This window comes from Panthera tigris, chromosome C2 (genome assembly GCF_018350195.1).
Source record: "Panthera tigris isolate Pti1 chromosome C2, P.tigris_Pti1_mat1.1, whole genome shotgun sequence".
Taxonomy (NCBI): domain Eukaryota; kingdom Metazoa; phylum Chordata; class Mammalia; order Carnivora; family Felidae; genus Panthera; species Panthera tigris.
The window spans coordinates 48249851-48277780 of NC_056668.1; the positions used below are offsets into that span (position 1 = coordinate 48249851).

The 27930-nt window shown below is 37.7% G+C and overlaps 1 protein-coding gene across 13 annotated transcripts in view; it reads right to left on the reverse strand.

The window, feature by feature from the left end:
• Window positions 1-27327, reverse strand: part of LOC102970387 (ABI family member 3 binding protein) — a 257824-nt gene extending 230497 nt beyond the window's left edge. For all 13 annotated transcript variants that reach the window (XM_042998592.1, XM_042998593.1, XM_042998589.1 and 10 more), the window contains exon 1: window positions 27181-27327. In XM_042998592.1, the coding sequence (XP_042854526.1) occupies window positions 27181-27259 (79 nt within the window). In that variant the 5' untranslated portion in view covers window positions 27260-27327. The remainder of the gene's footprint in view (window positions 1-27180) is intronic.
• Window positions 27328-27930: the final 603 nt, after the last annotated feature.

Sequence of the window (27930 nt, forward strand, 5' to 3'; positions counted from 1 at the left end):
CATTTCCTACTTCAGCTACTAAAACAGACTCCACATTGGTGACCAAAGACATCTTCCTAAAACATAATTCTGTTTACATCACTTGTGCAGAGAACACTTCAAACTTTCCATTGCTTTTGAGATGATGACCAACAATTGTAATGTAGTTGACTCCCCAGTGTGTGATTTAGTCTTGCCTTTCTCTCTTTCTAGCCTCATCTTTCAGCACTCTCCACTTGCATGCTGCACTCCATCACACTGGCCAGCTTTCATTCCTTCCAACTTACATGCTCCATCCATAGCATTTTTATTTCCTCCAACTACCTTCCCAGAGCTAGTCCTCTCCTGAGGAGGCTCTGAGCTTCACTCCCCTCCTTACCTGGGTGGACTTGGTTTGAGTTCTTCTTGTGGAATCTTTCCTGACAACACAGCCTAGACTTGATTTCTCTCTTTTGGGCTCTTCTTCATGAAGAACATTCATCTGTTTGAAGTATTCATTTAGTATACTATTATATAATTAACATATTGTTACCCACCAGAATACAAGCTACATGAGAGCATAACTGTCTATTTTTGTTCACTTATGTAGCCTCAGTGCCCAGGTACTGGCTCACAAGAGCACTCAATAACTTAGAAATGTCAATTAACCAGATACCACCCCCTCAAGCTTTCTGAGCAGAGGTTTCTCTATCTCTTCTCTTTTTTCTTTTATTTTCTCTCTTCTCTTCTTTTCTCTTCTCTTCTCTCTTTCCTGTTGATTTGTTTTATTTTTAATGAGAAAGAACTTGAGACATTTAAATCATTTTAAAAGAATAACAGTTGGCAGCAAGCCTCCACACTATTGGTCGTGGGGCAGGGGATGGGGAGAAGAAATTCCTACAGGCAAAAATTTAGCATCCTTCTATCTCCAGTTTCAACACATTTATCCTAACTTCTGGTTTCTGCCAGCCTTTCCACACTCACAGTTTGTGCCAGCCTGCTTTGTCAAAGCTCTGGCTGGTTAACCATCACACTGAAGGAGATCTGAAGAGCTAATTTCTATTTAGGTGAAAAAGAATTGAAGTGTTTCTTATCTCATGGTTAATATTCATGTCAGTAAGGGGAACTTTCAAATTGCATTATCTAAGTTCTAATAGTGTAAGTGAAATGATTAGAGATAATCTGGGGGTGGAGGCTTCTAACTGGTCATTTACAGCTTCTTTCCCACATCTACTTCCTCTTCCATACATAACCAACCTGTTTCAATACAACTAGAAAACCAAACCTCGGATATCTGAAGCAGCAGAATCATGAGTCTAAGGTAAATCCACATAAGAAGCCATAACCCTAACTCATTTTAAGTCCCATCAATCTCTCCTGCTTCAAGGCCTAAGAGTATTCAGAAACCTTAATGGATATTGTGATAAAATTCTGGGTAGTTCAAACCATTAAGTGCTCTAATTTCTTTAAATAGCAGGGTTCATGAAAGAAATACAACTCTACAGTTTTAGCAAATATCCTTCAAAATGGCCCATTATTACTGGACCAGAGAACATTCTAGGCAAGTTGCTATAGTAATGGCATGAACGTACAGAAAGCCTTTAATCTTTGAAAGAAATAAAGCAAAAAAAGCAGAGAAAGTACTCAATTTACCATCAGAACAATGATAAAGTCATTCTCTGAGTTTAAAACTGAGTTTCTATGTTATTAATTTATATATATATTGAGTGATTTCTGTGTGCCAGGCCTTATTCTGGGTGCTGTCCAGAATGGAATTGTGATGTGTTAGTGATGGAAGAGCCTTAGAGATCTAACAGGTGAAGCCAATGGAGGATAAGATCAGTGACATGACTCTGCCAAAACACCAGAGGTGGGAATAAGACAAAGTCCCTGTCCTCCTCTCCTCAGTGTGCTCAATTTTTCATTCTAAATTATCTTTACAAATGGTAAATGCTACCATTATTGTAGAAGTCTGAAATGCATAAATGTGTGCATCTGTTATGTCATGAAGGGAGGACTTCACCCAAGGCCAGTGATCAGCCAAAAAAAGTCCATGTGCCAAGTCCAGTTTTGTGACTAGCTTAGTTTTCCTTCTAATTTAATCCTAAAAGAGCTACATCAAAAAAGCAGGATCAACTTTATAAGCCTGAGAATGCTTCTGTTCTCCAACCTTAAGTGATCACATTGGACTCACAACACTAATTTTTTCCATCATGCACAGCTGTTATCACAAATGGAGAACCATGACTTCATGTGTAGGCTATGAGTACAAGCAAGAGATCTGTTATCAATAAGCCCAGTCTCTCTAACTTCATCATCTAGAAAACTGGGCAAGATGTTTATCCAACGGCGTAGTTTTGCCAACTTCTTTCTGGTGAAGTGAAGCAAATAAGGCAACATTGTCTCTTAATTTCATGCTCTAAAGGGCAAACTGTAGCCCATGGACCAAATCCAGTCTGCCACCTGTTTTTATAAAAACAGCAGAGTTTAGTATGAGAGATAATATATGGCTCACAAAGTCTAAAGTGTTTATTGTCTGGTCTTTCCCTGAAAAGTTTGCTGATCCCTGTTCTAAAGTGAAATAATTAAATAACAACAGAATTTTAGGCAGATTCTTCTTTATCACAAGGTTGGATTAGAAATAAAAAGTTGGTAATTGTTAATACAGTTTCTTACTTAGTTAAATGCATGAAACTACAATACAGATTAAGCTATAGGACTTTATGAATGGAAAGACTCAAATATACCTCCCTTAACCCATCACATATAGAAAAGATTGGTCTGAGAATGCTGTTCTTCTTTCAAGACATAAAATATTATTTTAGATGTCAGGCTTGATGGCTTTGTAGTCATGATTGCCTCCCTGTAAAACCATATGCTAAGTCTTTGTATCCCCCTCTCCCCACCATCATGAGCACAAGGTTTTGCACTAAGGAACTCAAATGTTGTTGCATGTGCCATGAATTTTAAAGTTCTAGAATTTGTAAGGATTTTTTTTTCATAATACTAAAGATTACTCAGGTATGGAAAAGTTACTTTAGAAGACCTAGTTTTGTTCTTGACTAATAGTATTATCATGGTTAAACCTAGGAACCATGTTCCATGTTCCATGAGAAAACCCCGATTTTCTCATCTGTGAAAGGAAGGGCTTGAACTGTATATCCTCTGGGGTTTTGGGTTCTGAATTCTATGACTAATAGAGGCAAATCCCATTTGATTCCCATCAATTTCAAGGGAGAGATTAAGTTATTGTGTTGGAATTTTGTTAAATATTACTTAAAGTTAATTCTGCCTCGGATATGTTGGGTTTCTTAACCTCTAGGAGCACCAATATGACAAAGGACAATTTATCCTGTGGATATGCAATAAAAATAATCCATTCCAATTATATGGTGATGCACCTATGTCTCTATGCAATTTTCCGATTTCAATCATTGCAAAAGCAGTTCAATAAGGTGGAATGGTTACAACTAGCTTGACATTTAAATTTTATTTATATCATCCTAGGAATAAAAATGTCTCAGTGAACATTTTTTTTTTTAATATATGAAATTTACTGTCAAATTGGTTTCCATACAACACCCAGTGCTCATCCCAAAGTGAACATTTAATAAGGTAAAATTTTAATCTGCAGTTAGCCAATAGTTTTCAGTTTAGCCTAGTATTCATAAAAAATATACATTTACACACATGAAAAACACCTGTAGTTATCGAGGCTAGTAGTCATATAACCTTTTGAAATCTACTAAAATGAATGAGATTTGAAAGAAGCTAGGTATCAGATGGTCAGGGCTAGTCTTGAATGAGGGTTCAGTTGTAGTGGAGGATATGAGCAAAGACTGCCATGGGTGAGCTCAGCAAGTTCTAACAGGGCAATCTGGCCATACTTGACCTAGATTCTTGATATGATAGAAGATACTTCCAGTCTATTATTCTATTTGTATAATGTGCAGCTTTGAATCACAGATTCCTATTTAAAAAACAAATCCTGAATGGGCTATTTCAGGATCTTAAATTTGCTGCTTTAAAAGAAATATAGATTATCCTTTGTGAGTTTCTCCTGCAGCCATGGGCTTCATGCATAATTCCCTTTGAGATTTGCTGAGCTTTTTAAAACACAGAGGAGGAGTAATCTATTTATTCTCAGTTCACCAGCAGAGTCACTCGTGCCTCATGTTATGCAGATCCAGTGCTTGATACAAAGGGTGGGGAGAGACAGACATAGCCTCAGTGATGCAAATCATGAAGCAAGAAAGTCATAGACCAGAGTGAAAGCCAAGCTGCCCACACATGCAGCCACAATGAGCCACAAAGGCAATTCCCAAAGTTCTCTTACTTGTAGAATGCACCACCCTGAATCTTAGAGATAGAAATGACTTTTAACGTTGAAGAACATACTCTTCATTTTAAAGCTGAGATAACTGAGGCCAAGGTTAGGTAACTAATGTAGGGCTCTAGAGCTAACCAGTGGCACTACCAGAATTGAAACCCTCCTGACTACCCATCAGCCCCATATCATACTCCGCATGCTGCCCCATGCAGAGAGAGCAAGATCCAAGTACCAAAGAGACAGGTACACCAAATAAATATGGCCAGCAGCAGGTCCTTGACTCTGGATTTTATTATAAACTTTAAAAAATTCTCCAGCAATCACAATATGGAATAAAGACTGTACTCAAAATATCAGCTTGTCCCAAGAATGTGCATTTGAAAAGAAAGGCAGAGAAACTCTAGGATCTTCAAATCTCAAGGCATAGCTCAAAACAGACAAAAAAGCAAATCTATGTCATCAAGAATGAAAAAAAAAACATGCTTTTTTGAAAAAGAAGAATGGATTTTGCTGGAATAGAGTCAGGGTGGAGTAGGAAGTGTCCACATATTAGGGTGTTAACTCATTTTTGTAAACCACTTGCCAAAAGTCAAAGGAAATCCCCAATAATGTCAGCAAAGGAAATATTTTTTTTAAAAATGCATCTTTTTTTAAGTACTTTTCTCCCTGCTTATGTAAAGTTAGTCTCAAACAGAAAACTAACACAAATAATCTTCAAATTATTATTAAATGGTCTTTGTTTACAAACGTCATATTACATAAGGAGTTACTGCATTTCTTTCAATAGAGCCCTCCCATGGGGGTATTCTGACAAGTACAGATCTAGCCAAATCATGTCCATTTCTCTAAAGTCTTGCTGCAGCCTGAATTCCCTTACAACCACACGCCTGGATGGCCAACAGCCTCTGTAGCTGTTTAGATCTCTGTTATAAAAAAGGCAAAGGGCACTGTTAGCCATACCTATTTTCCAATAGTGCTTAGGCTATCAAAGGCAATTAATAAATATTTCTTGAATGAATTCTTACTGATTTGAAGCAGAAATTAGGCTTCTTATTCCATAACAATGCTCAGTGGCAAAATCAGAAACATCAATTTGGCTTTGACGTGTGTTGGTTTTTGCTGGTGTCCAAAGTGGAATGTCTAGTTGGATATCTAGGGAAGTAGTCATACTTCCTTCCAAAGTGAATCCACTAAAAAATATGACCAAGTTCATGAAGCCCAACTCAGGTATCCACTTGCAGAGTAGTATTACATTTAGAGATACGTGGACCCAGATTGTGATTTCAGGTCTTATGATGCCTATCTCAAATGTTTAAAAGAACCTAAGAAGTTGGAGTCCAGCAACTTTTATTAAATTTACTTTTTCTCCCCTACTCTAGAGAGAGTCCCCAGACTTTCACATGACTAGACCTCTCTCATCTGTGCCATCCAGGTACTGTTACATGGCCCTTCTTATTTCCTTCTCCTCAGGGCTGAGGGCTCCTGGGCTCCTGGTTTGTTATCTCACCCTCCTGGAGCAGTGTCTTTCAGCTATTTGTGCTGAAAGCTTTCTTCTGTACTTGCAGCACTGTTCTCCCCCTCCATAGCGAGTGGGGGAGGTGACAATACAAGTAGGCAAGGGAGACTTGGAGAGCTGTGAAGCCCCTCCTGTTAGTAAGTAAGTAATTCTCCATCTTGGTACCCAAACAAAATAACTGAGAGATGGCCCATCATGGGTGTTCATGTCACTACTCCATGCCAAGAGTTTTCTTTTGAATCTAATTAAAAGTGAATTACTCCAAGGAGATCATCAAGCAAGGAGAGCTTAAAGCTTCTTTCTTAATAACTATAAGTGCTTCAAGAAATTTTGGTGGTTGCTGATACAATTTTGTGCGTTAAATATATAGCTTTCTCCCAATATGCCTGCAAAGTTCCCTACAAACACTGTATTACAGTCGGGACTTTCTACAGTGAACATTATTACTTGATGCCTTTTCCAGGACTCGTTGAACATGTAAACAGAATAGGTTGCCACTTATCTGACATGATTTGAGAGACATAAGGAGGGCTCCTAAGCTTTAAAAAATTCTTCCCTTGAAATCCAAGTTGGTGGAAATCTTCTCATTAAAGAAGCTTTATTAGAGAAGCATTGAAGCTTTATTCACAGAAGCATCTTTAGATAAAAGGCAAATATTTCACAGAAATAAGACATTTAGCTGCTGCCGACCATCAATACCTGATTATTTATGAGAATATAAGATTATTTTCAAAAAGTAGGCTAGCAGGAATGGGGCAGTGACTAGAGAAATTTTGACAGATGGGAAAGTCTGGAGCTGAAAGCATTGCAAAGAGAAGGAAAGTCTGGAGTGGGGTAGTAGAAGTCTTTAGGTATTGACCTCCAGAGAGAACACCAAGAATGTGGGTGGGCCCCAAAGGCATGTTGATGCTTACCACACGTTCTGAATTTTCCCCCCAGTATCAAAACTGCCTTACACTGGATTGTATCACACAACAAAAATGGAAATAACTGACAAGTACAGAGCTTGATAAATGGTAGAAGTTTAACAGATGTTGATGGAAATTGAATTTCATTCATCTGCTTATCAAGGTGTTTTTCTTTGTCCCAACAAAACCACAAGTTTTTTTTAAAGAATGGATCAAGAACAAGGTCTTTAAAAATAAATTTTTTTAAGTGGAAATTAAAACAGAAAAGAGGTGTGAGGGTTCTTGCCAGTCAAATCAACCAGCACTTTGTCAGCAAAGGAATCATAGAAATGTGGGCTGAGAAGGGCGTGCCTTCCAAAAAAGGGGTAGAAAGGAGGGCAACTGGGAATGGAATTCATCCCCTCAAGCACCAGATTTCCACAAAAACATTTCTGCAATCTGGTAATTTCACCTCAATAGCTTAATGCATCCATGTTTTTAGAGTTTCCTTGATATAACAAAGCTAGCATTGCCATTAAAACATCTGTATTATATTTTAGAAAATGAAACTTACACCATAAAAATTAAAGTAAGTAAAATCAAATTTTTATGTGAAAAAAAATCTATCTGTCCCGAAAGGAATCCACAAACAAACAAAAAAACTGGTCACTGCAAGTATTTATAAAGCACCTTTGAGTTGTGAAAACTACCCTCTGGACCAAGAAGACAAATGATTGATGACCACTTAGTTTAAAAAGGATCCTACAAGGCAGCTGTAAATGTGCACAAAAGCAATCAGGTTCCAACAAGTCTTCACCCACCTTAAAGAAATCAAACAATGGAGTAATTATTTTTGCCAGTCAAGGCTCTTCAACATGATGTTATCTTCATATGTTAATGCATATTTTTAAGTTCCATTAGGCTCTATGGTTTCATAACATGTTTATGGTGCTTGAGGCCCAGTGAGATACTTAAGTATTAAGATTTTCTTTCTTTCCTAATAAACGCTAGATTTCTTAGGCCCTGGCTGGAGAAAACACTCATGCTCAACCATAATGAACAGCACTGCCACGTCCTTTCACTTAAACAATATACGTGATCCGCCCTATGGAAAAGAATCAGAGAATAGAGTCAATCAATCTTTATTAGCAGACTCTGTGATTTTTCCCTACTCACCAAAATTTATTTGTAACCCCAAAATCAATACTTGCAGCATTTTTGTGGTCTTTCGTGGACATGCATAGAGAGTCAAAAAAATTTGAGCTACCTGATGTGCATATTTCCAGCTGAGTTTGAACAGGGCAACACTCTGCCTCCTTATTTCAGCTCTCAGACTGTAGAGAAACATCCTTTGCGCGGTCTGTTTAGTGCCTTTTTTGTGCTTTTTGCTGGTGGTTTCACTGTTTAAAATGGCCTCTAAGTGTAGTGAAGCAATGTGGCAGGGTCGTATGTGTAAGAAGGCTGTGTTGTGCCTCACAGAGTAAAATAGAGAAGTTCTGTTCAGGCATGATCGGTGGTGCTGCTGACTTGAGTTCAATGTTAATGAATCAACAACATATATTAAATAAGTTGTTTTTAAGTAGAAACATATGAAAAAGAAGGTTATATATTGATTGGTTAACAAAAATGTGATCAGAGACTCAACAGAAACCTAACCCTGTATTTCCCCTATAAGTAATAGTTCAATATTTGCTAACAAAGTGTTTGCAGCAACTTTATAGAACATGACTACTCTGAGCAATGAGAATCACTGTATTGTGGTCCATGGCTTATGGTGAGAAAAATAAGATCCAGGGAGACTAAGTTATTTCCTTTAATGTCACCCATCCAGTTAGAGCAGGGTAAAGACTATAATTGAGGTGTTTTGTTTCCATGTCCAGTGGATTATTTTTCTGCCTAATACCCTCTTTCTCCAATCACACCTTGGTTGTGGATAAACAGAAGGCTTTCTTTTCCACATTGCATAGGATGCCCAGGTTTACTCAGCATTCTCCTTTCCAGAGCACTCTCTTTCGAAGTGTGTCTTTTAAATTTGAAAAAGAGCTGAAATTGAGTCTTAAAGCAGAAAGTGGGAAAAACTACATGACAGTTCAACCTAGGTGGTGTAATTTTAATGTTTGAGTTATGATGATTTATGAATAGAAGATATGGGGGAGGGAAGGAGATAAGATCAAACTTCACTGAATGTTCCCTCTTGGCCAGGCAAATGTAGCCAATTCCCATATCTTACCTTATCTAATAAGAAATCTGTGGGTTCAGCAAATTTATTTACCTATTATCTTTTAGAAAAGATGGTGGTTTCTAAGAAAATTGATCTCCTATCTGTTTAAAGAAAGATGCCTAACAAGTGTGAACAAATCTCTAAGGGGTAGAGGTATAATTCAAAACTTATCTGACTCATTCCTATTAGAGCAACTAAAATTTAAGAAGAAAAAAACAAAAAAAAAATGGCAACACCAAGTTATGGGAAGGATATGAAACAACTGAAATCATCATGGTTTGCTATAAAAAGTGCTATAGCTACTTTGAAAACGGTTTGGCATTTCTAATAAAGCTAAACATATATGGAATATATGACAAAGAAATTCTACCCTTACATATTTAACCAAGAGAAATAAAAGTATATGTTCACACAAAGACCTGTAAGCAAGTTTTTATAGCAGTTTTATTCATAATTGCCCCAAACTAGAAACAACCCAGAAGTCCATCAGTTGGTGAGTAAACAAACAGTGGTACAGGAGCACCTGGGTGGCTCAGTTGACTAAGCCTCTGACTCTTGATCTTGGCTCAGGTCATGATCTCACAGTGCATGAGTTCGAGCCCCACATTGGGCTCTGTGCTGACAGCATGGAGCCTGCTTAGGATTCTGTCACTCCCTGTCTCTGCTCCTCTCCCCCTTGAACGCTCTCTCTCTCTCTCTCAAAATACATAAATAAACTTAAAAAAAATAGTGATGCAGCCATATAGTGGAATCCTACTCAACCAATAAAAGGAACTACTAATACCTGCAACAACATGGATGTATCACAAAAGCACTATGCTAGGTGAAAAAATCCAGACAAAAAGCCTACATAATATATGCTTCTCTTATAGGACATTCTGAAAAGGGCAAAACTATAGACAGAAATCAGATCAGTGTTTTATAAGAGGCTAGGAGTAGGGGGAAGAAATTGACTACAAAGGAGCATTATGGAATTTTCTGGGGTGATGAAAATGCTATATATCTTGACTGAAATTGACAAAATAAAAACGTTTATCAGGTTGGATGAAAAAAGGGTAGACAAAGAGAAAATAGAGACATCTTTCATAGTGTTTAAATTTTGAAGGAAAGATGAAAGTTGCCTACACTCCAGATTTTTAAAAAAAATTTTTTTAACATTTTATTTTTTTTTTTGAGAGAGAGAGAGAGACAGAGTATGAGTGGGGGAGGGGCAGAAAGAGAGGGAGACACAGAATCTGAAGCAAGGTCCAGGCTCAAAGCTGCCAGCACAGAGCTGGTCATGGGGCTCAAACTTGAAAACCGTGAGATCATGACCTGAACTGAAGTTGGACACTCAACCGACTGAGCCACTCAGGTTCCCCTAGATTTTTTTCTTATTACAGAGAGAGAGCATGCAAGCAGCGGAGAGGGGAAGAGGGAAAGGGAGAAAGAATCCTAAGCAAGCTCCATGTTCAGTGCAGAGTCCAACACAGGGCTCAATCCCACCACCGTGAGATCATGATCTGAGCCAAAATCAAGAGTTGGATGTCCAACTGACTGAACCACCCAGATGCCCCATCTATCCTCTACATTAAGCTATAACTACAGATGAATATTTTCTAATTAGCTAAAGTAACATTAAAATGAGTCACATTTAGATTTAGGGTGCAGGATGGAACAAAAGGTATTCCAAGAGAAAGGTACCCTGAAAAATCAGACCTGCCCATGATGGTGTTTGAGATTCTCTCTCTAAGATACAACAGGTGAGTTGTTTGCAGTCTATGTAAACTATTTCTCCTGTTTGATAAGAACTTAGTTACTTTTAATATGTTGATCTGAAGATTATTTAATAATTAGGTATATTAATAACAGTGCAGGAAATTTCTTAAAGAATATAGTTATAATCATGTTATTTTAGAAAAAAGAGAAAGATGCTAAGAAAGTCAAAACTTTTACATTTGAGTGTAGATAAAAATATTTAATCACTGAAAGTTGCTTCCCTGTTTTGTTATATTGCAATAAAACACTGAAACAAGATAACAAAATGGAACCTAAAAGCAATATACTCCCACTTTTAATGAATGAGTCCAAGGAGAAAAGTCACTTAGGAGTGAGTACCACTGCTGCCTTGGAGGAGAAGAGCCAGTGAGGATGAAGGAGTCCTTCACTTCCCAGGACAGAGTGGGAAAAGGATTCTAAAACAGCTGATCTCTAGTCACAGTTGTGACTCTTCTAGTGGCATGTTGCCTGTTTGGATGATGGTTTCAGATTTGTCTCAATGTTTTGGCCTTCCCTGACTTTTTTCTTTGCCATAGCATCCCTCATGAGTAGAGTCCACTTTAAAAGCCTGAATGTTTTGCTTAATAGTTTCCTTCATTGACAATGGATGAAGGAGTGGTAGGAAATGAGCTGCTAAAACAGCTCTTCCTTGGCAACTAGGATAAGACACTCTGGGAAGGTCAGTCCATGGAGCCTTGAACCTGCATGAAAACAAGAGGCCACAGGGAGCCTTGTAATTCTTTGAATGATGATACATATTGGTGAAAAAAAAACTTGGGATCTAGACTGGAATTTGGTTTGGGAAGAGGGGCTAAGCAGGAAGACTCCTTATCCCTTGTGACCTGTATCATCCAAGAGACACAGATATTGACTAGCCAAGGAACAGGCCAACTGGATAGAAACTGCTTACCCAGTTTTATGTTTTGTTACATGCTTTGTTAATAAGGTCTTAGCAACTGATGATAAGTGTCTGTGATTCTTCTTTGTAATCATTTTATAAACAATGGTATTTTTGAAGGAAGTAAATGAGTTCAGCTTAAGCACTAGACACAGTCATTAATGAAGCATACTATAAGTCAGATATAGCTTGAGCATTTGTTACATTGTAGTATCGTGTTTAGTTCATCTATTTCTTTTGCTAGGGTATAAACTCCACAGGAACAGTAACCATTATTCTTCTTTATATCTTTATTCCTCCTATTATAGCACTGGGTGCTGATAAATGTTTTTTCTATAAGAGATAAGAAATTTCACAAATGCTTACCCTGGAGTTATAATTACACGAAGAATGCTATGACATAAACTTTAGCATGAGGTCAAAGCTAAGGCCAAAGGCCAAGGAGATAAGACCTTGGCCCTATCCAAGTTTGTCCCAGGAAGCCCATTTGTTCCTCAGGGGAATTCGGGGATGTAGGTCAGCTACAGGGTGGATCTTAATTTGCTTCTCTTTAAGCTGTCTTGGGCATAGGTTGACTCTCCTAAATGACAGCAGGACCAATACAGACTCACCCTTGGCCTTGGGCCAGTCCTGAAATGGCCTCTGGAATGAAAGCCAAGGCCATCTATTAAGGCCTCAAAAGACCAGGTCTTTAAACTGCTCTAAACTAACAAACATTTTCTATGATTACTTTAGAAGGATATTCGTTCACATATTGTTTCCAATCATTCTTTGGTCAGCATTTATGCCCAGTTGTTTTGTAATGGATCCAAAATTATCCTCCAGAATTTATTTCCAGTTATCTTTTGCCTGTAGGCAAAACTACATTTCCCAAAGTTATGTGCCAATAAATAAAATTATCTGTATTTTTCATTCTATTTTTATTCCACTTAAATCATCCTTTAACTTACAATAAAAAGTCACTCCCTAAATTAATTATCTATTGTTGTATAATAAATTAATCCAAAGCCTAGAGGCTTAAGCAATAAGCATTTATTATCCACACAGTTGCTATGGATCAAGAAGGAACTTGGAAACAGGTTGGCTAAGTAGTTATAATTCAGAATCTCTCATGAGATGCAGTCAAGATATTGACCAGAGTTTTAATCATCTGAAGGTTTGACTGGGGCTGGAGGATGCATTCCAAGATGGTACATTCATATGGCTAGCAAATTAGTGCTGGCTATGAGGAGGAAGTCTCAGTTCCTTACCGCGTGGACCTCTCCACAAGACTTCTCCAGACTGAGTGATCCCCAAGAAAGAACAAGGTGTGAACTGCAATGTCTTTTATTACCTAGCCTCAGAAGTCACACATCTTTACTTCACTTTTTCTCTGTGCTGATGGAACACAGGCCAGCCATGATTCAGTATGTGAGGGGACTCTACAAAGACATGCATACCAGGAGGTGGGGATTCATGGTGAGGTGAAGTGGTGAGGATCATTGAGGGTTATTTGAATACTATACGTCCATATTTAATTTTTTGGCACCACAACAAAACCAATTGCATAAAATAAACTGTGTTCCTATCTTAGTTGTGAAGTTTGAGATTTTTCACGGACCATCTCAGAGCCCTTTCTTTATATTCTATGCACATAGTAGTAATCCTTCCAGCCACTCATTTGATACATCCTAATTCTAACTCAGTAAAAGGCATCTGTCTAGACATATAGTTCTTAACTTTCACTGGCTTTTAGACTTCTTTGAGGATCTCAATGTCCAAGGATCAATACCCTCCAAAATGTATATACCCATAAGTACACTACTTTACATACAACTTCAAGAGTTTTATGGACTCCCAGAGCTAAGAAAAGAAACTCAAACCTGAAAGCTACACACACAGTGTTTTCAGCTAGCTGCCAAATATAAATGCCACAGCTAATGTTCAATAATAAGGGCTGGCTAACCATCTATGTGAGTCAAAACAACAAAGCACTTTTATGTGAAGTATCAAATTCATCTTTAGTTTCACAACTGTATTATTCTTGATTGACCTGGTAAACTGTTCATACTTTATGGTGGGATTTCTTAAGTTTGGGTTACACTTAACAGATGCTTCAGGCTAATATTAAGCATTAACTTTAATGTACATATACACAAGAGAATGACTCTCACTAATATGTCATAATGTCACCAAAAACTGTCCAGCCCTGGTTTTAAACATTACTCACTACCAAACAAGGTTACATTAATGGTGAATGCTGCTCAGAACTCCAGCCAGGTATGGGAAAAAGTGGTTTCTAGGTATAAAAGCAGACAGAAGTTCATCACAAGAACTAGAGCCCTTACTATCCCAAACTATAATTTTTTGCAGACATGTATCATATACTGAACAATGAAAACCACAGGTTCTTCAAGTTTATAGAACTGTAGTAAGCTAGCTAAGTTCCTCTTAACCAATTTCTTCAAATTAGTGTCTCAGAGCTTGGTGCTGTTTATATAAAAAGATGAGTATTCTTTCTCTCTACACAGTTAATCTCAGCAGAATCAGCAGTGATAGTTGCTAAAAGCAGACCTACTAAATCAGAATCTGGTATGAGTTTAGTAAGGGGTAGGGGGCATGAAGGGTGGCATTGGGGAAGGTAGTCCATGCACACTAACAGATTCACTAAGTCAGTGGTTTGCAAAAATGTGGTCCCAGGGCCAGCAGCACCAGCAGCACCTGGAAACTTGTGAGAAATGAAGATTCTCTGGGCCACTTGGTCTCTGAGTTTCTGATCCACGGAGTCAGGAGCTCAGGGGATGACATCCAGCACTTTGAGTTTTAATAGGCCCTCTAGATGATTCTGATGCTCACTCGACCTTGAACACCACTGCACTTAGGGATTCCTTGCTCCTCAATATAATCTGAGATTTATTATCTCCAGGTTTGCTAAACAGCTATGTCTCAATAAAACAAAGTTCACAGGTTTCTTTTTCTATTTCCATCTTCTACAACCAGGGCCTGTGGATGGATGTAGGATGCAAGTCCTCAAAGGAGGAAGGATAGGTGGGAGAGAGACTAGTTTTAATACAGATTAATGGAGGTACATGTTCCTCCCCTTAAAAAAAAAGAAAAAGGAAGAAACAAACACTCCCACAAAATAAGAAAGAGCCTAGAAAGAAATATCCCTAAAAAGATCTTGACTGTGCTAATGCTTATCCTTTAATGTCTTTTAAATTATTTAATAATATAATTTTCAGGAAGTTTGTTTAGTGTTAATGTCTGTGGTCCCTTTGTGGCCTAAGAACCTCTGGCTATGAAAAGGAGTGTTTGAAATGGACGTTTCTGGGACACCACAAGAACCTTTCAGATGACATGTGAGCATGGGTTATGACGACTTTGGAAAACAGTACAGTCAATACTTGTTGTCTTAATTTTCTGACATAAGTGAAAACAGATGCTTGGAATGAATGGCCGATTAAGAACAAGTGTTATATAATGCAATTCAGCTGACAAATTTAGGGGATTATAAAACTAAATTGCGTTCTTTGTAAAGAGCTGAGAAAGGCACCTGAAAGTATTTGAAAAAGCATTGACATGTTGATGAAATATTGTGAAAGTGAGATTTCTTGCTAAGAGTATATGGAGAAGGAATTTTGACTAACCAGGACTATGAAGGATTGTTACCTCTTTAAGTGATTCAAGAATATTTTTAATTAGTCTTTCTGGTGATTGAGTTGTAATATCAACATTTAAACTTTGAGTTACTATTTCCAAAACAAGGTAATAAAAATAATCACTTGTTCCAGTGAAAGACTGTAAAGACTTTTTAACTAGATTGTTCCACATAAGAGCAAAATGCTACACCAGAGTAATACCAGTATGTTGATCAATCAAAAATCAGTGGTGCATCATGCCAAGTTTAACCCATTTCTAGGTCTTTCATCTATTTCATATTTATTGGTTTTCAATTTGTAGCTCAAGGAGAACCAGCACAATAATGCAGCATGGCACACGTGTGTAAGCACACACCCTTGAATCTGGAAACCTAATTTTACATACATATTTTTTTCACTAGTCATTATCACTGTAGGTCATTGTTGAAAAAGTCTAAAATCCAGTAGAACATATAAAGTTTCCATGGCAGAGATGGTGGATGTCTTCCAAGCACAAGGGTAAAAACTTGAAAAAGACATGAAAGCGAAAAAGAGGAGGCTGTAAAGAGTGAGAGAAAAATTTGAAAGTCATCTGTTGAGTATAGCAAAGCAAAGGGGGAGCCAGAGAAACAGAGATCAAAGAGGGAGACTGGCACATTGAAATTGTATTAATGGTATTAAATGCCTGCTACTGTGATCCAGTGGCCAATTCAAGGATCACATTTCATAGGGGACACTTAACCCAGGAACTCAGTTTCATGGAAACATTGGTTACCAATGAAATGGAGAGAAACGTGGCATTTGAACTTAAGATCCAACTCAATGAACCCCTGAAAAACAGCAAAGTTCTGTGCAAGTTCTTCAAAATATCAAACTCCAGCAACTACAATGGAACAAAAATTCAGGATAAATAGAAAAGTGACCTTACAAAATACCACTGTGCTATCTGGCTTTTATCAGGCTTATGTTGTTGCCATAATTCAAGGGATGTAATAACTTATGCCATGTTCAAAACCATTTAACAATGAACTGTGGTGTTAATATACAGTTATATTTTGTTCAATCTGATATGCACAGAGCTTATCAGATGAATGTAAATTTGTGCTTCTTGCAAACTTGCTGATGCCAAGATAACTAAGTGGGAAACCATGATATTTTCAGTCAAGTGGAACATTTAGCATGACATAGAAATACCCACTGCAGACTTGAAAAAATTATGAAGTGTGCATTTTTTTCCAAAGGGGTGATTCCTGATGTAACTGAACAGATAAGGAGTCAGTTGTGAGGTGAAAAGGAGGGGCCAAAGTGGCCTGCAGAAGAGACTGAGGGTGGAAGCCAGTAGAATGTTCTGAGGACTCCTCTGGTGTTGACAGAAGGGAGAAAGAGAAAAGGAGGGAAGTAGGAGGAAAAGAGGGGAGAGAAGGAGGAATATCAGGAACAAAAGGAATATCAGGAACAAAAAGAGAGGGCAAGAAAAAAAGTCTCAGCAGGTGGCTGATCAGAGCAACACAGTACCTGAGAGTTGGCTAGACAGTCAGTAGCAGACATCCAGGGGGAGTTCAAGTCACATAGAACTGAATCCCAAGGGTATGTAGAGAGACAATTGACCAAGGACCACAACTTGTGCTCCCAAATCTTTCACAATAACTTAAATCTGCTCTGAGTATGACCTTCCAACCTCCTGCAGAGAACTGGACAAAGGAACAGGAGCAGGATGCTGATGGCAAGATTTATTCTTAAAAAATCCACAGTGCTGTGGTTCTTCTACTCAGTCTCTGTGTCACTGTGAGGCCAACCCACTACAAGCCCAGGCTCAGGAAACTGATTTCCAGCAATGGAGCACTCTTGTAGCTCAGCATATTTTCAGGAAGGGTCCAGGAGACTAGAGCATCTAGGAGATCTTCTAGACCTCTAGCTGCCATGGCAGGTAGAGAATTTTCAAAAATGCATCTGGTCTTTACATACCCTCTCATTTAGTTTAAGAAAGTTACTAACAAAAAAATCCGTTAAAGTCACCCTACTATTATTTATTAGTGGAAGCTAAAAAGAGAACTGTTATTTTTATGATTCCCTTTTTTCAGGGAAGCAGATCTGATTTCAGTGAGGTCAGGTCACTTGCTCAGACTCACATTCACTCCTGCACTTTGCCCACTGGCCCCCATTGCTATTTTCCAATATTGACCGTTTCAATGCACGATGAAACTACAGACTAAACCTCAAAGGAAGAACATGGCCAGTGCCATTTTCCCTCCAATTCTGGGAAAAATATGAGTAATTAGGTAATTATTCTGTGACAATAGCATCATTGGGGTGTTTGAAGAGGCTGAGCCAGCAGAGGGAAGGAGGGGTTCTTCTTCCAATCATCTGATCCCTTGTCCTACACGTACTAGCTGGAGAGGCTTTAACTCCATCTGGGAAAGTGAAAGGAGAAGCAGCCTCTGTCATGTATCCCCTGCTGGCATATCTGTAACAGGGCTGAATTCCAGAGTTCTCTGCCAGCATGACTTTGGCAGCTGCCCCAAACTCCTCCTTCTGCTGCACTCAGAAAAGGAAGGCCTGTTAGGTCTTGCACGCCCACACACACGTGCGCACAGTGGACTCTCAGCAGGGCCCTTGGAGAACCAGAATGTTTTCTTATCAGTTAACAGAATGGAAAAAATCAACGAATGGCATTTAAGGAAAAAGGAAATCTGAAACTCCATTTGGGCATCTTGTCAGAAGCAAAGTACCCCAAGCTTTGTTACCAAGGGTTTATTCTCCACTCAAAGAGGAGAGACCTTTCCTTTTATTGGAAATTCAGTGAAATACATTTTAAAGATGTTTCAGATTATAAGCCATCCTATGGGCTCACAAATTATCCTTAACATAAAACAGAAGGACGGTGAGCTGGAATGTATGTGGTAAATGTGCACAATTAAAGGAACCATGTCCAAAGGTGATTTATATAACTTGGACCTTCTGAATAGGGAAATTCATTGAACATTTGCTTAACTCCTATATTCTGCATTAGCTGGGATTATAGGGTACTTTGTTTTTCTTAATATATTACATTAATTTATTTTTTTCTTCTTTATGTGTATCACTTAAAGCTAGTGCATGGCAACACAATGGAATAGCTTAACTCCTAAAAATTTTGTATGTTAACTAAGGATAAAGAATTAAGACACCAACAGGTTCATCTAAAAGAAAATTACATTTCTGTGGCCAAATAGTTTTAAATACAACTTTCTCAAATTCCTTGAAGGCAGGAAATGTCCTACTCATCTTTGTAATCCTACTATTGCTTTTTTTAATGATGATTAAATGACAGAATAAATAAATTTAAGTTCAGTCCTGAAAAACACAATCAGCCGTAGTTTCTCAGATCTACCTTCTGATATTTTGTGAAAGTAGGATTAGCACTTATGTTCTAACACCAAAAGCAAATGTTAATCTCAATTTTAAACATTTCCTTATTCTATGTAGGCTGATAAGGGAGCCTCAAAAATTTTCCAAATAAGGCTTTAAAATTCTAGAACAAAGCAGAAAAAAAATCATCTTTGAATTGATTTTAAAACTTAAATAGCAAAATAGTTTGTTTCCAACTTTTAAATTTTACTCTGCATACATCTAGAAAGATTTATCAAGCACTTGCACATACAAATTTTCAAAACTGTAAATCAGTAGTTCTCAACTCTGATCATACTGGAACCACCTGAGAAATTTTTAAAACTCTCCCACCCCACACCACTCAAATTATAACTGAGTAGGGAAGCAGAATAGTACTGATACTTTTGAAAATTCTCTAGTTACTCTAATGGGCAGTAAGGGTTACAGCTATCAGAAAAGATGTAATAGTATTTGTACTCAGAGCTAAACTTACTTTAAAAGAAAACATTAAGTTGTTATATCATCCGTGAAGCTTGAACTGGACCTCAACTTTATGCAAAATTAACTTCTAACCTGACTAGCAGGTGCTTGGAGTAGGTTGACTTGATCTGGTTTTCTAATGCATAGACTTTAGTAGTACAGTCTGTGACTAGAGAACAATAATGAGCCTTCTATGAAGGTATCACATCTTCTACTTCCTTTTCAGGATTCCTCAGGGAGGAACATTAGCTGACTTCATAGCTTGCTATACCAAAAGAGCCTAAAAACCTCAGGCTAGCTTTAAGGCTCCTAAATTTCTATCAAAATCACTAGGAATACAAGTCAGGATTTTGTTAGATCAGGGAAACTTATGACACACTCTAAAATTCTCACTGTGAAAGGTTCTTGGTAGAGACCCAAACTAACACGAGCAGCAAGCAGAGTAAGCCCTGATTCAGCCTTCCTGTCCACAGGACTTCAGCAAAGTATACTGAGACCAGGAGGTTTGCCCTTCTTACCATGGACCTCTTAGGCCTTTAGGACAATCCCAACACAAGAAGAGACTGTGGGATAGAGAAAAAAGCCACACAGGGTATTCTAGTATTAAACATTCTATGAGTTTCTGGATACCATGTTAAGAATATATCCTATGTACAACCTAAATTTTGTGTTTTGATTCCTAGAACATATGGAAGAATTGTTTTATTAACAGCAAAAAGGATCGGAAAAAGCTCCTTTTGTTCATCCAGTTGTCTCCATCACATGCACCAGCACAAATACACTTTCTTCCTCCAAACACAAACTTAACTCAACTTTATAACAACTCCTCCATTCACTGATGTTTCACAAGCACATTTTATGGGAACTGTGTCATCATCTCAATAGGGGTTACTTTCTTAATATTTGTACATTTTGTTAAAGAAAATTTTTGCTCTGTCTTATGTTTTCTCTTTTTGGGTGAGAGATGGTGACATCTAAGTCTTAAAATGAAAATCAGGGTTTCTATTTGGGGAGAGTTTACTTTCCATATCCCTCTACATGGGATTGACCACATTTGATGTGCCACAGAGGAAATCAGCAAAGGAATCTAGGCATTGACTGGATTCTTGCACACATAAAATTGTGCCCGAAATATGTACCTTAAGTCTTTGCACTCTTAACATGTTTATCTCAATTCTCAGGAATTTCCTAGAATTGACCCTAACCATGGAGGGAGACAAATTGGCAGTTTGCCTAATGGGGACCTTCCACTAAAGGCTGAATTCTATGGAAAGTAGATTGGTGTTAATACTCAAACCAGTATATTCTCTGGAGTTATATCTGCTATATTCATAGTTCCAATATATCATTTACTAGCTGTATGATTCTAGTAGCCATTGACCATTTTGTAGTGGGTAGGTTCTAAGATAACTCCCAATACCCCTATCTCCTGATATTAACTCCCTTGTATAATCACCTTATGTGACAGGGCCTGTGAGTTGTTTCTAACCAATAGAATGTGAAAAGGTCATAGGCTTTCACTTCCATGATTAGGCTGCATAAAATTAAAATTTTTATCTTGCCTGCAAATTAATCTGTGTTTGGACACTTTGATGAAGCAAGGAGACATAATAGAAACGTTCATGTGGCAAAGAATTGAGGTGACCTCTGGTCAATTGCCAGAATTCCTCAAGGAACTGAATTCTACCAACAACCACAAAAACTTGGAAGTGGACCTTTCCCCAGTCAAGCCTTCAGATGAGACCCTATCCCTGCCCAACTCTCTGTTGCAACCTGTGAAAGACAGTGAAGAGAGGCCCCAAATAAGACAGGCTCAGTCTTGTAACCCACAGCAATTTTGAAATAATAAATATGTGTTGTTTTAAGCTGATGATTTTGTGGCCATTTGTTGTACATCAATAGTTAACTAAAAAACTAGGGGTGCCTGGGTGGCTCAGTCAGTTGAGCGTCCAAAGTTCACTCAGGTCATGATCTCACGGTTCATGAGTTCCAGCACTGTGTCTCTCTCTCAAAATAAATAAACATAAAAAATATTTTAAATAGTTAACTAGCAAACTCTTCAGGCTTAGTTCCTCATCTGTGAAATATGAAAAATAATAACATATCTTCATAGGTGTGAGGATAAAATGAGATAATTTATGCTAAACACAGCATTAAACATCATGCCTGCTATGGAGTAATATGGTTAATTGTTTTCATATTTTTAAATGTCATTTTAACAGAATGTATGTAGTGAAACAATTCATATTCTATTTATAACATGTTCCTTCTTTAGCTGATACTATTTATTTTTACATTTTTATTTTACTATTATAATATCTTTCACTTTAGATTATTCTATTTATTTTTTAATTTTACATTTATTCTTAGATCACTTTTATAAGTTCATATATTACGTACAACATTCTCTCTTATACCTACTTTACAATGGCAAGCAAGAAACAAGCGAAAGGAAAATCTTTCTGAAGACAGTGACCCAGATAGAACAGTGGGTCTCATCCCCTGAATGATCCTCTCTTTATTAGATACCTCGCTTTTGTCTTAAAGAAACCTTCTGCCAACTCACATTTAACCGACAAAAACATTTTAGCTGTCTTTTCTATGAGACAGTGTAGATAAAGTCTCTTATTCTCAATTGTTTCCCCGTGAAAGAGAGAGGCTGAAATTCCTTACCATTCCATATCTCATAGTCTGATATAGTAGTCTATAAAACTGAAAAAAAGTAGCAAATATATAGTTAACACAGGAGAACTTAATTTTTAAACCTTAGGTTTTATACATGATAGTCTTAGCACCAAAAAATTATATTTAATCAATTCCTAATATAGGGTTATTTTATAACAAGGATTGGATCTCATTTTTACCTAACAGATGCTCAATAAACACAAACAAATCAATAAAACTGCCAAGAAACTTTGGAGCTGACAAAGATACTAAAATAATTCTCCCATAGTTTTCAAACTTTTTTGTTTCCTTTTAGCAGAGGAGCCATATTTTTCCAATATACTCTTATACAGTGACACCAGTACATAAATATACATCAACTTATTAAAAGCAGAATCCTACCCAGTAGGTTTCTTTTGCACTCCCCATTAATATCCCCCCAACTTCCCTGCCCTAAGATGGAAGAGATCTTCTCCAGCCCCTTGCAAATATTAATCACCTTTTAGAGAAATGGACTGGGTCATTGGAGTGACACATGAAATTTTGTCAAAGTAAGATTGGGAGGTATCCATGGAAAGTGAGAGCCAGACCCCAGGTGAATGTCTGGAAAAGTTTACAGAGCAAAACATAGGAGTCCTCCACTCCAAAGACAAGCTTCTATTTCCTCTTTGTAATCAATCTTGGGGAGTCAATGAGTCTTGGGCAAAGAGAGACAAGGAAGACACAGTTGCATCCTATGTGGACTTCCCAGTTCCGGCTTCTTCTCTGAGTACTTTAACGCCAGCTGAGCACTGGCACCTGGGGGTTTCCTAGGGTCTGGCCATGCAGCTTCCTCTGTTGCGAAGGCCCCTCAACTCCCAGCCATCCTCTTCCTTGCACCAACTTGTATTTGTCTTCCAGGCCTCTACTTAAGTACTTTATCCTCTCCTAATTCTTGATCCCTTCTGGCTGGGGTGGGTCCTCTGGCTGTTCTCAAAGCTCCATGTGCTTTACCTAAAGTGGAGGATAATCTCACTCTATTGTAATTGTCCCTTTATATCCCGGTCTCCTCCGTTACCGGGTCAGCTCCTTAAAGACAGGTGCCATGCTGTGTGTTCCTAGCCTCAGTGCTCTGCATACACATGAAATATAATTTGTTACTTAAATAAATTAGTATATCTTCACATAAAGCAGGGAACTGATATTACACGGAAATTAAGGATATATATAGTCTTTTGCCACTTGCTGTCTGTGTGACTTTGGGCAAATCGCTTAAATACTCTGGGCACAATTTTATGCTCTGTAAAATAGGAATAGTAAAATACCTGCTATATAGGGGAGCTTTGAGGATTGAGATTTTCCACACTAAAAATATTTAGCCTTAAATTACCACAGGCAATATGAGCTCAAAAAATGTTATCTATAAGTTATTAATAACTGTGACAGTTATTGTTATTTTTACCATCTGCCCCTGTTTTATGCCCTTGGAATCAGTGATTTCTATCTACTATGTCAGGTAAGAACCTGAGGCAAAGAGCCAGCTGCCTCTTCCCTCTGCTACATGCCAAGAGTCGCACCCAAGAGCCTTATGCCTTCAGGCTATCTGATTACACTAGTATCTTGGATGTTCCTCTGTGATTTTCCTCACACGTGCCTCAGGACTGATAGAGTTCTCTAGAAATAGTAGGCTTTGCCTCCTGGCAGATTACAATCTTCCATACACAGGAGTTTCTGCAGAGAGCTCCCATTATAAGCTTTCGTTGGCTCCCTTCACAACATATTGTTCTCTGTGGTTTTTATCCTAGCCTGGTATGCAGCAGGGGAAGAAAAGGTCTGTGGTGCCAAGAATAAAGATTCCAAGAGGTAGCTGGAGCACAGGGGCTTTCAGAGGTGTCAAATAATGTGGTGATTCTTCTCAGGGTCTGTATGTTACAGTTTAATTCTCTTCCTGAAAAACAAGCTCAAGGGATCTCTCCACGAAGCTCTGTAAGGCTTTACCAATCCCCAGGGAAAGCTGATCCTAAGGCAAAGGTGCAGCTTTCCATAAAGAACAGCAATGTTTGACCTTGACAATCAAACATCCATTTGGGGTTGGCCATGGTCAGCCTAGAGCGCAGGAGAGGTTTTCTCTCATTGTCTGTAGAGCAACACTTAACTCTCTTGCCCCACCTTTCTGCCAAAAACATGCCACCTAAATTTACTGCCCTCCAAGAATTTGTCTGACAGTTTGGGCACAAGACCACAAATTATGGTATATCTATTTTTTAAAATATTGATCCACTTTTCTATGACCATTTAACATGATATCTCGTCTCATTTAATCCTAAAACACTATGAGATAGTTACCATTATTCCCCTTTTACAGATGACAAAACCGGGCTTAGCAAAGGCAAACGATTTGCCAAAACACATACTCATTAAGTTGTAGAGAGAAGAGATCCATTAATAATAGTCTTTAACTTTAAGCTTTTGAAAAATAAGAAGGACTCTTCCAATATCTTATTTTCTGTAACCAAGTATGTGGTTACATACTTGTATGCATACTAAGTATGCAAATAGGTATAAGACAAGGAACAAATGTATCTTATTTTAAAAATAATTTCTTTTTCCTATAAATTTCCAACTATATCTATATCTATATATATATGTATATATATATAGATATATATACGTAAATATACATATATACACACACACATATATATATCACTTATATATAGAAAGAGATATATATATACATATATATATATATATATAGTGTGTGTGTGTGTGTGTGTACAGAGGATACGTTCTTGGGAAAATATTAATATTAAGATAATGGTTATGATATTTACAGGAAAAAAATTTATTCAAGTGAAGGGTAGCATTCACACACACTGCACAATGTAACTCCTAAGGTTTGGAGCAGAAAAGCCTGCTTACCAGGCAGGAAACAGGGTAGAACATGCCTTTCAAGTCCAGGATCCAGTCCTGATCCTGTTATGGATGGGGGAAAGTCACAAACCCTCCCACCTTTGAGTGTTTTCATTTGTAAAGTAAATAGTTAAGCTAGGGCAGTGGCTCCCAAATATTGACCTTTGATGAAGTTTTCCTTAGTTTATGGTGAAAAGAGAAAAATAAAAACAACACACTTATTTGTATAAATTTCATTTATTTTATAAATCTGTTAAAATGGTTGCTTTTATGAACACTGGGGATTTTGGTTCCTCTTGGAAATCCTCAAGTATGTCTTCTATAATGGAACCTTGATGTTAAAAATATATATGTATTTTTACTGGCCCATAAATTTAAAGGTCTGGGAACCACTCAATTAACCATTAATGTCCTCTCTAGCTTCAAAACTCTATCCTCTTCTTAAATCACAAATGACATATAACTAGCTCTAAAGTAGGAAGGAAGAAAAGAAAACCTTTTTATCCCCACCTTATTCTTGTTTAGCTCAGCATTTCCCCAAATGTGTCCTGTATGAGACAAGCCCCTATCAAGATATCATAGCTATTTCACTAGAAAAATGGACTCTTTTTTAGTCAAATGAGTTTGAGAAACGATGGGTTAAAAATGTTGGGCAGTTTCCTTTACCGAGTAATTTTCAGAATGGGTGAAATGCTCACATCTGTTGTGACTCCCCAAAAGAAGACAAAGCAGGAAGGCTCCTTAAGTTATTGGTGGAGAGCAGATGCCTGCCCAACCCCCCTTTTGAGGACAATACACCTATTTCTGAACACAGTTTGAGAAAAGTGACTTCACCTAACCGAAAGTTCCTCAGTGGCTTTTATGATAAGCAAAGAAACAAGGAGACTTGCCATTTATTTTGTAAGAAAATTATTTTTAACAATTTCTCAACAATTACCAACACTACAGATATTTCTTAAAATTACAAAGGAAACCTGGATAAAAATTCTTCAGATTAAAGTGCAAGGAAGAGACAAAAGTCTTGTGGCCTTTTAGGGCAACATTTCTTTTTTTTTTTTTTTTTTTTTTTTTTAACTATAACAAATAAAGGAAAACTGTGTCAAGAGATTTGTATCCAGTGATTGCAACATGATAATTAAAGCATTTGGAATTTGCCGAAGTCTGCAGTAACAAAATTATGGCTATCATCCCTACACAGTGAATAGGAGATAAAATAAAACCATCTGTAGGTATTGAGCCTGAGAAAACCCCAGACTTCTCTCAAATGATGTGTCCTTGTTAAATATTTCAGCAGGAAGAACAATTCATTCTAAATGCTTCTGCCTCAAGATTGATGTACTTAAATGTTTTTACAATGATCAAGGAAACAACATTCTTGATAGAAGCAAAAGATCTAACAGTATGTGTTTTTATTTTTATTTTTTTTAGTTTTGCATAATTATCTATCTGTTCAGAGTTAAGAAGGTTTACTTAGCCTTTTTTATTGCTTTTTACATCACCCTGTGAAATATCAACGGGCCCAACCCTTCAGCCTTCACATTCTGGATTCAAGTTTCACTTACCACACTGAGGAGAGAACAGTTTTCACTTGGGACAGGATGATTTGGGAACACACTACCCAGAGGGAGGACCTGGGAAGGATCTTTTGGACATTCTGACACTAACACCCTCTCTCTCTGACCCTAGGTTTTGGACAAGACATTACCCCCAATATTTTCCGTCATAACCATATAGTAAGTTCCAGCCTGTTTTTCATAGTCCTGCTGACTACAACAGTCTGCAGCCATAAAAAGCCTTCCCTGACCTAGAGTTGGCTGAGAAAGCGCCTCTGCAAAGGAACAAAAAAAGTACATGCAACGTCTACGTTCAAAGATAGGAGAGAGGCAAGCTCTTCTTTTGGTGCTGATGGGCTCAAAAGATTGTTTTTAGGGTCTAAATTTAGAAATTTCCATTTTCTTTTGATGGCATTTATAAACAAAATACCAACACTAAAATGCGAGCAATTTAGCCAGGAAAAGGGGGAGTGTCCCATCCAGCAGATCAAACCCTCTTCCAAACTCCCCTGGAGAGAAGTGTCTACAAATTAGCACAGGACCCTACTTTGGTGTGCCCTGCCTGGAGTCCCTCAAACCCCAAATTAGCAAGCAAGTACGTGTGAGGTTTACACCATTCAAAGTTTCAGAATTAGCTTCTTTTAAACCTAAAGCCAGAACTCATTTAGTCTCTGGGAAGGGGAATGAAAACACCAAACAACTCTTTTTTTAACAGACTAGAAAACCCATCCATATATGATTCAATATACAAACACCGTAGTTTGAATCCATAGCATTCAAGCTACTGTGAACGTCTGTTAAACCTAATAAGAAGTTGGTCTTCATTTTTTGCATTCAAGAGATCCAGTCGAAAAATAAATAACAGAGGGGAAAAGAAGTAAAAGTTTAAGCAACTCCTTCACGCATATGAACTCTGACTCCACAGAATAACTGTATTCCCCCCGACCTGGCAAAGTAGATCACATTTAATATCGACATTTAAAAACTAGTATCTCTTAAAAATTATTTTTAAAACACAAAACATCAGAGCTACTTGCCTTTTGGCAATTTCTGTGCATTTCCCAGGGCTAGTGCAATACTTCCACAGAGAAGTAGACACCCCAAGCTGGAGAGCATGTTGCATTTGCCACCTCGCACGGGGAGTAATGCTGGTGGGTGTCCTGCAGCCCTGAAGCTGCATTTAAGCGGACTGTCTCCCAGTGACAGAGGCGGGCGGCCTCACTTAGCTGTGCTGTGGGCTTACTCACAGGGGGTGGAGACAAAATGACATCACACCCTTTCCCACACACACCAAAAAAAAAAAAAAAAAAGAAGGCACAACAGCAAAAACATAGCATCACATTTCTCTCTGTTAGGTTGTAACTGTCTCTCCTCTCTGTGAGAGAAAAACTTGAAATTTTGGTCAGTCTATATTTGTGAGAGAAATAGTATTTAGGCAATTCTTAACCATTTGAACTACTTTTAAAAATCCAGAGAAGGCATGCCCAAAACCACTGGAACAAAAGAAAAACCTTATTAGGAAGGAAACTGTTTTTAATTATCTGGTAAAACAATCCAATTCTTCTTTTAAATGGGAGTAAACTCGTAAAAGTACACTTTGAACCATCCTGAAGTTTCAATATTATGAGAAGATATTAAGAGTAAGTCAGTGATTACATAGCAATTCACTATACATAACACATATGAACATATAAGTGTATATACACACAGAAACATACACATGCATATATTCTAGAGATATGGATGTAGAAATGGAGAAATCACATTACTAATCGATCCCCAGCTCT